A 15356-nucleotide genomic window follows, 5' to 3' on the forward strand; every position below is an offset into this window, starting at 1 on the left:
TCACAAATAACATAATGTACTTAAATTATAGGATGATGAAGATTAAGCACAAAGAATAATCAGATAAATTATTCATTACAACAAAGCAGTAGTTAAATACAATTATGATAACGACCTATTCAGTTATTAGTTCAAAAGCAAGCGTACACTTCTAATTGGAAAGAAAAAACTAATGCTGTAATGCAAACTGTACCATAATTCCAGTGGCACCATTAATTAAAGATAACGAAACAATATTCGTAATTTCAATGAAAAGGAGATTAGTGAAACCAATGGCTCTCTCGCAAATAACGTATGTCAGAATAACATTTAACGCCGTAATATAGGAGAGATAAATTTCTCAAATCCATATTATTCAACTTAATATAATCGATTATTATTAATCATTTTGTGCAATTTATCTTATGGGCTTTGTCGGATTTGCAGTTATATAGTTGCAAAAGTATGATTTTTATTAAAAAAGGAAGAAAAATTGTGGAAATCGTGCAAAAATTTTTTTTGTTTGTACATTAACGATAAAACTGAATAATTAAAAGCACACAATGGGGATTATATGATTTTATTAACAATAAATAAAATTTATGTACAAGAGCTATTTTTATAAAATCAATTATGAGCTTAGAATCATTGACATATTTTATGTGTAAAACAATCAATCCATAATTTTTAATTAATCAATAATTTTATATATAAGATACAAATTACGTATAGCAAATTGATATGTATGTATATGTGTGTAATTATTATAGATACGCAAGTATATTTGAATACGAAAGGCTATGTGTAAATAAAAATAATGCAATATATAAAAATTTATTTATAACACAATTGTCCATTTATTTATACAATATTATAAGTTTAAAAAGATCGATAATATTCTAATTCTTTAATAAAGATAGTCAATAATATACTATCATTTAAACCAAAATTTAGTTTTCGTATCAATGCACCAAAACGAAAGAAAATCGTGTGAATATATCTCTTTATTGGAAATGCTATACACTGTATACACTTCTGATTTTTATTTATTAATTATTTATCAGCTATTCTTAATTGCATTTACTATTTTTCAGATTTATTTTCATGGTCATGTTCTTCCTGGTTTCCAGAAGAAGGAGAAGGAGAAGGATATAATTTATCTTCAGCTTTTAGGAAACATTCCGTAAGAGCAAAGCTTTTTTCGCATTTTTCTGTAAGGTCCTTTGCTAGAATAGAAAAAAGAATCTAAGCAGGAAATAATAAAAAAAAAAAAAAAACATATGTTACACCCTTTTTCCGAATATAACGTTTAAATACTGGATATAAATAAATTGATTGCATGATTATTTAATAATTTATTTAATAAATTAACACTATAAACAGGTTTCTTAAACAAAGTCAATAATTTTATATTTTTAACGCGATTATATAACTTACTTTCATTTATGCAGTTATCTAGAGCTTCAAATATTTTTGAATATTCTGAACCTGATGGAGCATTTGTTCTTTTGGTAAACTCGCTGTCATATTCCGATCCCTCCATCTAATATTTCCAAGAAAAACATATAAAATGTAGATATTAATAGATAATATTATAATATAATATATCATTGTATTATAATAACATTAATACAAAGATTACATTCTCATGTTTTAAATAGTGTTTTATTAGTTTGTATATAGCTCAAACATTTTTTTTACAATGATAGCAAAAGGTATCACTTACCACTCCATCCTTTTGGAACAAGCATTGCATAACGCAACCATTCTTTTTTATTTTTTCTTGATTTTCTTGTTTGTGTTTGTCCTCTATTATATCTCGTATTGTAAGCATGTCATCTAGAAAATGTATTTAAAAATATATATATATTTATATTGTATGTATGTAAATAATTACAAAAATTTTATTTGTTCTATCACTTTATTCTAAAAAAGTTTATAAATTTATAAATTTTTATATAAGTTTTCAGGTATTTGAGATAGAACAAACTTCTTTAGAATATCCAAAATATTATATTATATATCTTCTTTTACATAATTTTAATTATTTCATAAATAATTTTGGACCTCGCAACGGTCCATAAGGGTTTTGGCTCCCAGTCAAATTTAACAATAATGTAGGATAATGTAGTTCATAACATGCTGATAAAAAGTGTCCATAGGCACCAAGCTCAAAAATGGACAGTTTCCGAGATATAGGGCATTAAAGAGTGAAAAAATGAGAGTTTCAGGTTTCAGCTAATGGCAGTTTGCAACAGGAATATATCATGATAAGTCATATCTGTTTTGATACTAAACTCACACGCAGGTAGAAAGGGAGAAAGAGAGTTGTTTGTGTGTGTCCTACATTATCCTACATTATTGTTAAATTTGACTGGGAGCCAAAACCCTTATGGACCGTTGCAGGGTCCTTTGCGCTTATGTATCAAAATTCTAATAATTTATGGAAAATAATAAAAATAGTTGTATAATACTCATAAAAATTAAAATTTAAAAATGCTAGTTAAACACTTTATTTAATTTTTATTTTAAGTATTATTGTCTTTAATAGAATTTCTTTTTATATGAAAAAAATGACATATAATACACTTTTGTTCAAAAATAACTAACTCATAATTAAACATGTAATATCTTTGGTTTTGTTGTATAATTAAGAAGACATGCAAATCAAATAAGAATCTGTTTTTGTATGTATAGACTTACCATCAGATACATTATTTTCAGTTAAGCAGGTATTGTAATATTTATTGCCAGCTCCCAACTTCGAGCCAACAGTAAAAGACTGAAATATACGCAATTTTAATTTGCTTATTATTTTAATGTTCTTTATGTTAATTAAGTTTTTTTTTCATACGTAGTGCATAAACACATATAGATATTATGACATATTAATTATATGTATAAGCAATAATAATATAACTTAATACTTATAACTTGTTTATAATTAATTTGTAAAAGAATTTTTATTGCATCTCTGGCGGAAAAAAATTCTATGAATAACTACAAAATTTAACTAGAAATAAAAATTTGTACATTTTTGTTGAAATGTTTAATTTTTTGCAGAAATGGTTATTTTTTTTTTAGAAATATCTACAAATTAGTACCACAAATTACAATGTTCTCAAATCAAGAAATTATCGCAAGTAGTATTTTATGAAAAACTATAATTTATAAAAAATAGTACAAAAATCTACAAATTTTAAAAATTTAAGAAGAAACAAAATCTTAAAAAATTAAAACATCTGCTTACTTGTAGAATACTACAAAAATTTACAAAAGTTCCAATTCTAGCATTTTCATGTAGAATTTTGTAGTACTTCCTAAATTCATGTAGAATTTAATAGATTCTGGCAATTATATTTTATAGTTTTTTAAATTTTGTAGAAATATTTCCGCCAGGGATCTCTAAAAAATTTTTTATCTTTTTATTAATATTTAATTTTTATGACAGAAATTAGGTACTTACAATTAGCGCAAAAGTACAAATATAGAATATAAGCTTCTCCATCTTAAATGAATGAATAAAATTATTCCGCTATGTTTAAACGTGCTTGTACAATAACGCACTGGAGCCTAATAGCAATCATATTTATACTGTCAGAATATGTAAAATGCATAGATTAGTGTTGCGAGATCATAGATCACATAAACACATGAAATACTTGTACAAAAGATGATAAATCACTCATACAAACTCACATTGTTACTAATATAAGTTGCTAAGATGTGACTTACGTATGCAATTTTCTCATATGTATAAGCCTAGTATGTTCACATATTCTGATTACTTTATAATTATTTTTTAATGTTTATATTACGTCAGTTAATCAGACGTATGTGTTTATCTCTGTTGTATATTCCAGAGAATTTTTAGATTTCTAATGATTGATATATTGCAAATGTTTGCAGAAGAATAGTCTTGGGATAAATTTACAAAAACATAAATATTTAAATAAATTAATTATAATAACACAAGAATGCATTAGAAGTTAGGCAATCGGAAGTCTTTAATCGGCGATCGTAAGCGATTGGCCAAATGCCATAATACCTTGTGGCAAGAATTTGTAAAATATAATACCGCGATAATCGGAAAGTACATTGAGAAGCTCCTTAACATTTGATCTAACATTGCTTCTTACGGTTTTAACTCACTTGGTGGCTTCTATTGAGACAACTGAGCCTTTCTTTAGATGTATACAGCTGTATACCTGTGATACGTTATTCTTTAAACTAATTGGACATAATAAAAGTAATAAAAAGCAGAGCACACAAAGTAATCTACTTATATATAATTGACTGTTAATAAATCCAAACTAAAAATGAAAAACGACTGCAAATATAAACAGATATCAAGAAAAGATGGATCAACTGATCAAAACAAATCAAACTTTAATCAGGCAATTTTATCAACCAAAGAAAACAAAAATTTGCACGTATTCTTTTATCAAAATCTCGTAAATTTCAAACTTGAATAATTATGTTATGATGAAAATTAGGACGGTTGTATTTAATTTTTGTTTTTTTATAATTTATAATTTATGTACATTAATAAAGATCGACAGTGGGTAGAATTAATTTAGAAACTATGAACATTTGTGATAATGTACTCATGGTAGATAAATACATAATTTTACCTAATTTTCTTTCTATAAAATAAATGTTATTTGAATATTATTAAAATATCTTTTTAAAGAATACGTTACTACATATATCTGATTTTTATATTTTCAAGCAATTTGTATTTTAGCGTTAAATGCATTTTGGCAATTTTAGAAGAATAAGATATGTAATAGATGGAATTACGGAAATGTTAAAGTAAGAAATTTTTGTTGCATTATTTGAAAAGATTTTAAATACGGTTATAATAGAAAAAAATATATAATGTTATTACATGTATAATAATATAAAGATATATTATTAATATCCATTAAAAAGAAAGTTTTTAACAATAACAATGTTACAAAATAAACAAATTCTTTATTATTAAATAATGTATTATAATAAGAAATTTAAAATTATTTTTATAAATGTGTTTATTTTATATACTTATAAATAAGTTTTAACAAAATTAAAACACATATCTCATATTTGCAGCACATTTATTAAATCAGAAAAATAAGAATGGAGAAAGTACATACAAGAGTGTATATATATCTATTTATTTAAGGTAAATTATATTGTGTGTGTATTATAAATGTGCATTAATAATAATTATACGAGTAATATTCAATTTTTACATTTATTTGTATTTATTCAGCTTGTTCTGTTACCGCTTCGTCTTCTGTATCTGAGTCTAATTCATGTTCATTATGTTGCCCTAATTTATCCATAGCTTCTACGATGCATACGTGCAAAGAGAAACTTTTCTCACATTCTTGCGTAATACTTCTCACTATATAAATAAAAATTTAAAAAATATAATTAAATAATATTGAAATATATGTATAATATCTTCTATGACTATTGTATTTTAATAGCAAATGTGTATTGTTCCAAAACTTGCACATTGCACATGGAAAAAGTGCACATAATATATGTTTTTGTAATACTTTATTTCTTAGTAACTGTAGTGTCGTAGTATTTATATATTTGTAATAATTATAATATAATAAGATATAGCTTACCTTTTTTCATGCATTTACGCATCATTCTGTGTGCTTCGGCTTGTACAGGACCGTCATTCATCAGCACTTCATTTATTCTTACATGAACTTGCGCTTCCTTAATGTTTGTTCCTTCCATCTAATATTATTAAAGAGAAATTATAAATAGTAAGAAATAGTAGAATATAACATATAATTATTTCGTGTATTTAAAAAGTTATACAATTCAAAATGTATTAATTATGAATTAAACAGCATAATATATTTTTATTAAAAACATAATAATATTACTTTGTGTATTAATTGGTCATTAAGTACATATAACGTTTTATTAATTGTATTAATAGTTAATGCATTATTATTAAATTACTGAATCTTTAATAATTGGAAATATTATCATTTATTGTGACAGATTAATATTGCATTATTGGACATTACGTATGAAATATATGTATAGCATATTTGTAAATACTTACTAAATCCTGTTTTTTCATGACACACGCAAGCACGCAGCCATTTTTTCTTGTTCTTTCTGCATTTTCAGGTTTTGCATATAAGTTATTCATTATATCTTCTTCTGTGTAGCGGTCATCTATAAAATAAAATAAAATAGATCAACGTACGGGGAAACGTTTTACAGCCAAAAATTGTTTTTACAAAAATATTAGCTCAATTAAAATATTAAAAAATTGTAAGTAAGACAAATACCCAATCAAATTAGTTAAAACAAAATTAATTTATAACTGATTAAAAGAAGAAATGAGAATAGAAAGTTGGCAACAATGTGTGTAATTATAACTTACCTCCGGTCGCATTATTTTCAGAGAAGCAAGCTTCAGCATATTTTTGTAGGTTTGATCTAACTGCACTTTTAAGCCGGTCTTTTATTTCTGATGAGCTTGATGACTAAAATTTATAAAAAATATTTTAATTTTATTTAATTTATACCTTTTTTAATGTGTATTTTTTAAATAATTTTTTGTAATTCATTAAAATTATTTAAGTAGTTTAATAAAATAGTACTTACAGCAAGTACTAAAACACAGGCGCAAAGCACAAGACTTTTCATTTTGTACGGATTATATCTCCACTGTATTAAACAGAATTATTCATAGCAACCGCAGCTCATCGTATATATACTCTCATGCCAAAATATAAGATACGTGGGTCAAGGACCCAAGATCATAGATCATACAAACATTAGTTATATAATATATTAGAGATTATTTCCATAATGATAATACGCCAATACTATCTTGCGATGCGCATTGGCGCAAATATATAAAAATAAAATAAATAATAATAATAAAATAAGTAATAATAAAATTATTGTCAAATTTTATAAATTTCAAGTATTTATTTAAAATATTTATGTGTTGTTTTGGAAACTAAATCGTGATTTAAATAAATAGACACTTTATTTATATAAAACATGCTTGCATTATTAAATTGTAAAATATTATAATGTTTTAAGAGCACTCTTTTTAGTTATACAATATTAGAATAATGATATGGTAGTATTATATGCAAAAATTTATTTTAGTAAAACTATGCTATAAAATTAAAAATATATAAATAATACAATGTATTTTTAGTATGTTATAGAAAAAACTAATGCTGTAATGCAAACTGTAGCAATAACACTATTAAAGATAACGATACTGATCTTGTAGTTTCAATAGAAAGGAGATTAGTAAGGGAGAGATATTTTATTAATATGCGTCAAAAAAGAAGTTTTTAATGATAAAAATATTACAAAATATACAAATTCTTTATTAAAGAATGTATTATATGTAGTAAGGAATTTAAAATTGTTATTATAAATGTATTTATTTTATATACTTAGAAATGATTTTAATAAATCAAAACACAATTCGCATATTTGCAGCACATTTATTAAATCAGAAAAATAAGAATAGAGAGAATAAAATACGCGTCAATAATTCCTTTCCTGAGGTAAAGAGGGAACATAAAAATTCTAATGATTTTAATAGAAGTTACTAATAGCGTCTCTAGACTTCTATGTTTCCCCCTGACCTCAGAAAAGAAATCATTGATGCGCACAGTGTACATACAAGAGAGTATATATATATATATATATATATATATATATTTAAGATAAATTATGTAGTGTGTGTATTATACATGTGCATTAATAATTATATGGGTAATATCTAATTTTTATTTATTTGTATTTATTCAGCTTATTTTAGCTGTTATCACTTCGTCTTCTATTTCTGCTGCTTCTGCTTCTAATATTTCATGTTTTTCAGGTTCGTGATTTAAATAAAGTTTCTGCGACGCATGCGTACAGAGAGAAACCTTTCTCACATACTTGTGTAATATTTCTTGCTATGTAAATAAAAATTTAAAAAATATGATTAAATAATATTAAAATATATGTATAATATTTTTTATAACTTTATTGTATTTTAATAGCAAATATATATGTTGTTCCAAAACTGCATAGTGCACATGCAAAAAGTGTACATAATATATTTATCTGTAGTGTCTTTTATTTCTTAGTAATAACTATAGTGTAGTTTTATATAATTGTAATAATCCATTTACCCATGTTCATTAATTATGAAACATATTAATTAATTAAACAGAGTAATATATTTTTATTAACGACATATAATGATATCACTTTGTATATCAATTGGTCGTTAAGTGTATGTTATGTTTTATTAATTGCATTAAAAGTTAATGCATTATTATTAAATTACTAGATCTTTAATAATTGGAAATGTTTATTTATTGCGACAGATTATTGAACATTATGTATAAAATATGTATAGCATATTTGTGAACATTTACTAAATTCTGTTTCTTTAAAACACACGCAAACCTGCATTAGTCATTTTTTTCTTGTTCTTTCTGCATTTTCAGGTTCCTCGTGTGTGTCATTTGTTATCTCATATTCTATGTAGTGGTCATCTATAAAATAAAATAGATCAACGCAAAGGAAAACATGCTTTTACAGAAATGTTAGCTAAATTAAAATATTAAAAAATTGTAAGTAAGAAGAACGCACAATCAAATCAGTTAAAACAGAATTAATTTAGAATTGATCAAAAGAAGAAGTAAAAATTAGAAAATTGGCAACAATGTATGTAATTATAATTTACCTTTAGTCATATTATTTTCAGTCATGCACGCTGCAGCATCATTGTCTAGGTTTGATTTAACTGTACTTTTGAGCTATTTTCTTAGTTCTGAGCTTGATGACTAAAGATTATAAAAAATTTTTATTTTATTTATTTTATACTTTTTTTTAATGTGTATTATTTTATATGAAAATTTTTAATTTATTATAAAATTATTTAAGTATAGTTTATTAAAACTTACAGCAAGTATTAAAACACAGACACAAAGCACAAGACTTTTCATTTTGTACAGATTATATCTCGACTACATTCAGCGCAATCATTTAAGATAACCGCAGCTACATCGTATATATACTCTTATGCTAAAATATAAAATATAGGTTAAAGAAACAAGATTATAGATCATACAAACATTAGTTATATAACATTAATGCGTGTAAATATTATTTACCATAATTATAATACTTAAATATTATCTTGCAATGTGGATTGACAAGGATGTAAAGAATAAAGTTAAATAGTAAAAAAAAAATAAACAGTAATAATATAAAATAAATAATATTAAAATTATTGAGACAAGCTTTATAGATTATATTTATATTATACGTTTGTTATAACTATTAATTTAAAATATTTATTTCTTGTTCTGAAAACTGAATCGTGATTTAAATGAATAGAAGCTTATTTATATGAAGCACTTTTGCATTATTAAATTGTAAAATATTATAATGTTTTAAGAGTAAACATCTTCTTAGTTATATAAGATAATAATATGGCATTATATATTCAATGCAAACATTGAATGTATTGTAACTATGCTATAAAATTGCAAATATACAAATAATATAATGTACTTTTATTATATTATAGGATAAAGACGCTCAAGCACAAAGAATAATCAAAAAATTTATTTATTACAATAAAAAAGTAACAAATATGATAACGACCTATTTTATTATTAGTTGAAAACAAGCGCACACTTCCAATTAGAAAGAAAAAACTAATGCTGTAATGCAAACTCTACAGTAATTCCAATAGCACCATCGATTAAAGGTAATGAAACGGTTCTCATATAGTCTCAATGGAAATATCGATTATCAATCATTTTGAGCAATATGTCTTATGTAATATATCAATATGTTTTTAATTGCATTTATTATTTTTCAGATTTATCTTCATGCTCGTGGTTTTTCTGGTTTCCAGAAGAAGGAGAAGAAAAAAACTTTCCCTTCAGCTTTTAGGTAACATTCCGTAAGAACAAAGCTTTTTTCGCACTTTTCTATAAGGACCTTTGCTAGAATAGAAAAAAAACTAATTAGGAAATAATAAGAACTAAAGAACATCCCAGGTAACACATTAATTTCATATACGTTTTTTGAACGTATACGTAGTTTCATAACCGTAAAGAACCATTGAGAAACGTTTAAACAAAAATGTTTTTGAAACCATAATTTAAAGAAACGTATATTTTACGTTTCTACAGTTAACAAAAATATTTGTTAAATTTTTTCTTTCAAAATTATAATTTGCTTTATCTATATGTAATAGTTTTAATAGCCTCTTTTAAAACATTTAAATTTATATTGCATTAATTATTGCTCAAAATAAATTATTTTATCCATGCACATATATATCCACTTATTTAATTAAATTAAGTTTGTCCTATCAGTTTAAAATCTATTTGCCATCGGACAAATCTGAGCTTAGAAAACTTTCAACAATTGCAAAATAAATGTCCTACTGAACGTGGCCATTGAAAGTACATTTATATGTTTGTTTTGTTTTGAAGAACTTCCTGGTGTACATCAGTAGTATAATACCTAAGTTGGAGTGAGACAAGCATATTTTGTTTTACTCTAACTTATTGCACAAATGTACATACACCAGTTCAGGAATTTCTTCAAAAAAGAATAGCGTTATAAATAATATAAACTTCTAGAACATTCTCATGCATGTCTTAAAAACGTCATAAACACGTTCAAAAGGTGTAAAAAGTAGGAATTTTTAAATTTCTTCATCATTAAAATAACCTTTCTATAATAGTTTTTTAAACGTTACTTTATCAGAAAATCAACGTTCCATTAAACGTTTTTTGAATGGACATTTTTACTCATGAGAAACGTTTCTAGAAATTGGTTATAAAAAGTTTCAAAAAAACACTTATAAAACATTTCTGAAACGTGTATGTGTTATCTGGGATATGTTACACTTTTTTTCCAAATATGATATTTAAATAGCTAGATGTAAATAAATTAATTGGATAATTATTTAATAATTTATTTAATAAATTAACACTATAAACTATTTTATTAAACCTAGACCTTCAAGCATTTTTGAAACCGATGGAATATTTGTTCCTATGGTAAACGAAACCGTTCTCGTAAGTTTCAATGGAAAGAAGATTATAGTAAGGGAGAGACATTATTAATATGTGTAAAAAGAAGTTTTTAATGATAACAATATTACAAAATATACAAATTCTTTATTAAAGAATGTATTATAATAAGAGGTTTAAAATTGTTTTTATAAATATGGTTATTTATATAGTTAGAAATGAGTTCAATAAATCAAAACAAATCAAAACACAATTCTCATATTTGCAGCACATTTATTAAATCAGATAAATAGGAATGAAAAAAATATATACAGAAGCATATATATATATATATATTTATATCTATTTATTTAAGGTAAATTATATTGTGTGTGTATTATAAATGTGCATTAATAATTATACGGGTGATATTCAATTTTTGCATTTATTTGTATTTATTCAGCTTGTTCTGTTACTGCTTCGTCTTCTGTATCTGAGTCTAATTCATGTTCATCATGTTGCTCTAATTTATGTATAGCTTCTGCGATGCACACGTTCAGAGAGAAACCTTTCTCACATTCTTGAGTAATACTTTTCGCTATATTCATAAAAATTTTATAAATATAATTAAATATATTGAAATATATGTATAACATATTCTATGAGATTATTATATTCTAATAGCAAATGTATTGTTCCAAAACTTGTATACTACACATGGAAAAAGTGTGTACACAATACATGTTTTTGTAATACTTTACTTCTTAGTAACTTTAGTGTCGTAGTACTCATATATTTGTAATAATTATAATATAATAAAATATAGTTTACCTTTTTTTATGCATTTACGTGCAACTTTGTGTGCTACGGCTAATTCAGGACCGTCATTTATTATTTCATTTAATTTTGCATGAACTTGAGCTTCCTTAATGTTTGTTCCTTCCATCTAATATTATTAAAAAAAAATTATAAATAGTGGGAAATAGTAGAATATAACATATAATTATTTCGTGCCTTAAAGAAGTTATACAATTCAAAATGTATTAATTATTAATTAAACAGCATATTATATTTTTATTAAGAACATATAATAATATCACTTTGTGTATTAATTAGTAGTTAAGTACATATAACGTTTTTTATTAATAATTATTGCATTATTAAATTATTAAATCTTTAATAATTAAAAATTTTATTATTTATTGTGACAGGTTATTATTGCATTATTGGACATTATGTATACAATATGTAACATATTTGTAAACACTTACTAAATTCTGTTTCTTTAAGATACACGCAACCCAGCAGCCATTTTTTCTTGTTCTCTCTGCATTTTCAGGTTTTACATAAAAGTTATTCATTATTTGTACTTCGTTGTAGGGGTCTTCTATAAAATAAAATAAAATAGATCAACGTACAGGGAAACGGTTTTACAGCCAAAAATTGTTTTTACAAAAATATTAGCTCAATTAAAATATCAAAAAATTGTAAGTAAGACGAATGCCTAATTAAATCAGTTAAAACAGAATTAATTTAAAACTGATCAAAAGAAGAAATGAAAATAGAAAGTTGGCAACAATGTGTGTAATTATAACTTACCTTTAGTCATATCATTTTCAGTCAAGCAAGCTTCAGCATCATTCATTATATTTGATCCAACTGCACTTTTAAGCCAGTTTTTTAGTTCTAATGAGCTTGATGACTGAAACTTATAAAAAATGTTTTTATTTTATTTACTCTATCTATATCTTTTTTAATGTATATTTTTAAAATTAATTTTTGTAGATTATTAAAATAGTACTTACAGCAAGTATTAAAACACAGGCGCAAAGCACAAGACTTTTCATTTTGTACAGATTATATCTCCACTGTACTAAACACAATTATTCATAGCAACCGCAGCTGCACCGTATATATATTCTCATGTCAAAATATAAGATACGTGGGTCAAAGAACCAAGATCATAGATCATACAAACATTAGTTATATAACATTAATGGATTAGAGATTATTTCCATAATAATAATACGCCAATACTATCTTGCAATGTGGATTGGCACAAATATATAAAAATAAAATAAATAGTATTAGAGGAAAGTCCCTTACCTATTATGAGATATCACATATATTTTACGTGATTGCCGGAAGTTCATGTGCAGAATTAAAAAATTTAGTAGGTGAATGCATGCATGGTTGAATAATGAATTTTCCACTAAACAGATTTTACTCTAAGGGCAATAAATTCATGATGAAACCAACAGATAGAACCTATTAGATTAGCAGAAACCTTGCTATCGTGTAATAGAAGACCTTCCTCTAACAATAAAGTAAGTAATAATAAAATTATTGTTAAATTTTGTAGGTTCCAAGTATTTATTTAAAATATTTATGTATTGTGTTGAAAGCTAAATCGTGATTTAAATTAATATACGCTTTATTTATGTAAAGCATTTTTGCATTATTAAATTGTAAAATATTATAATGTTTTAAGAGCAAACATTCTTTTTAGTTATATATTAGAATAATAATATGGCAGTATATTAAATGCAAAAATTTATTTTATTAAGACTATGCTGTGAGATTACAAATATATAAATAATGCCATGTATTTTTAGTATGTTATAGAAAATACTAATGCTGTAATGCAAACTGTACCGTAATTCCAATAACACTACCAATTAAAGATAACGAAACTGTTCTTGTAGTTTCAATGGAAAGGAGATTAGTAAAAGAGAGATATTATTAATATGCGTTAAAAGAAGTTTTTAATGATAAAAATATTACAAAATAAACAAATTTTTTATTATTAAAAAATATATTATAATAAGAGGTTCAAAATTGTTTTTATAAATGTGTTTATTTTATATACTTATAAATAAGTTTTTAATAAAATTAAAACACAATTCTCATATTTGCAGCACATTTATTAAATCAAAAAAATAAGAATGGAAAAAATACATACAAAAGCATATATATTTATATATCTATTTATTTAAGGTAAATTATATTGTGTGTGTATTATAAATGTACATTAATAATTATACGAATAATATTCAATTTTTGCATTTATTTGTATTTATTCAGCTTGTTCTGTTACCGCTCCGTCTTCTGTATCAGAGTTTAATTCATGTTCATTATGTTGCCCTAATTTATGTATAGCTTTTGCGATGCACACGTTCAGAGACCAACCTTTCTCACATTCTTGAGTAATACTGTTTGCTATATTTATAAAAATTAAAAAAATATAATTAAATAATATTGAAATATATATATAACATATTTTATGAGATTATTTATTCTAATAGCAAATGTATTGTTTCAAAACTTGCATACTACACATGGAAAAAGTATACATAATACATGTTTTTGTAATACTTTATTTCTTAGTAACTGTAGTGTCGTAGTACTTATATATTTGTAATAATTATAATATAATAAGATATAATTTACCTTTTTTTATGCATTTACGCGTAATTTTGTGTGCTATAGCTAGTTCAGGACCATCATTCATTACTTCATTTAATTTTGCATGAACTTGAGCTTCATTAATGTTTTTTCCTTCCATCTAATATTATTAAAGAAAAATTGTAAATAGTAGAAAATAGTAGAATATAACTTATAATTATTTCGTGCATTTAAAAAGTTATACAATTTAAAATATATTAATTATGAATTAAACAGCATAATATATTTTTATTAAGAACATATAATAATATTACTTTGTGTATGGTCGTTAAGTACATATACGTTTTTTATTAATAATTATTGCATTATTAAATTACTAAATCTTTAATAATTAAAAGTTTTATTATTTATTGTGACAGGTTATTATTGCATTATTGGACATTATGTTAAAATATGTAACATATTTATAAACACTTACTAAATTCTGTTTCTTGAAGATACACGCAATCCAGCAGCTATTTTTTTTTGTTCTCTCTGCATTTTCAGGTTTCACATGTAAGTTATTTATTACGTCTTCTTCGTTGTAGGCATCATCTATAAAATAAAATAAAATAGATCAACGTACAGAAAAACGCTTTTACAGCCAAAAATTGTTTTTACAAAAAAGTTAACTCAATTAAAATATTAAAAAATTGTAAGTAAGACAAATGCCCAATTAAATCAGTTAAAACAGAATTAATTTAGAACTGATCAAAAGAAAAAATAAAAATAGAAAGTTGGCAACGATGTGTGTAGTTATAACTTACCTCTAGTCATATTATTTTCAGTCAAGCAAGCTTTAAAATCATTGTTTGATCCAAATGCACTTTTAAGCTGGTTTTTTATTTCTGATGAGCTTGATGACTGAAACTTATAAAAAATGTTTTTATTTTATTTACTCTATAT

The 15356-nt window shown here is 24.2% G+C and overlaps 2 protein-coding genes and 1 long non-coding RNA gene across 3 annotated transcripts in view; all 3 read right to left on the minus strand.

Annotated features, from left to right (window-relative positions):
• Positions 1 to 965: 965 nt before the first annotated feature.
• On the minus strand, positions 966 to 3553 carry LOC112456897 (pheromone-binding protein Gp-9-like). The gene is made up of 5 exons (XM_025019694.1): positions 3446 to 3553; positions 2683 to 2761; positions 1706 to 1818; positions 1417 to 1522; positions 966 to 1205 (listed from the first exon to the last, which is right to left on the minus strand). The coding sequence occupies exons 1-5, from the start codon at positions 3485 to 3487 to the stop codon at positions 1063 to 1065; spliced, it is 483 nt and encodes a 160-aa protein (XP_024875462.1). The 5' UTR covers positions 3488 to 3553; the 3' UTR covers positions 966 to 1062.
• Positions 3554 to 5061: 1508 nt separating this feature from the next.
• The window catches only part of LOC112456868, a 12395-nt gene continuing 2100 nt past the window's right edge, over positions 5062 to 15356 (minus strand). Inside the window, exons 4-10 of the mRNA XM_025019646.1 lie at positions 11838 to 11952; positions 11465 to 11604; positions 6610 to 6672; positions 6386 to 6488; positions 6059 to 6174; positions 5604 to 5721; positions 5062 to 5371 (exon numbers count right to left, since the gene is read on the minus strand). Coding sequence (XP_024875414.1) covers positions 5229 to 5371; positions 5604 to 5721; positions 6059 to 6174; positions 6386 to 6488; positions 6610 to 6672; positions 11465 to 11604; positions 11838 to 11952 — 798 coding nt within the window. The 3' untranslated portion in view covers positions 5062 to 5228. The remainder of the gene's footprint in view (positions 5372 to 5603; positions 5722 to 6058; positions 6175 to 6385; positions 6489 to 6609; positions 6673 to 11464; positions 11605 to 11837; positions 11953 to 15356) is intronic.
• On the minus strand, positions 7460 to 9020 carry LOC112456899. The gene is made up of 4 exons (XR_003041035.1): positions 8934 to 9020; positions 8714 to 8813; positions 8434 to 8522; positions 7460 to 7934 (listed from the first exon to the last, which is right to left on the minus strand). It is a non-coding gene; the product is annotated as an uncharacterized LOC112456899 (long non-coding RNA).

This window comes from Temnothorax curvispinosus, unplaced genomic scaffold (genome assembly GCF_003070985.1).
Source record: "Temnothorax curvispinosus isolate PA1 unplaced genomic scaffold, ASM307098v1 QBEX01007285.1, whole genome shotgun sequence".
Lineage (NCBI taxonomy): Eukaryota > Metazoa > Arthropoda > Insecta > Hymenoptera > Formicidae > Temnothorax > Temnothorax curvispinosus.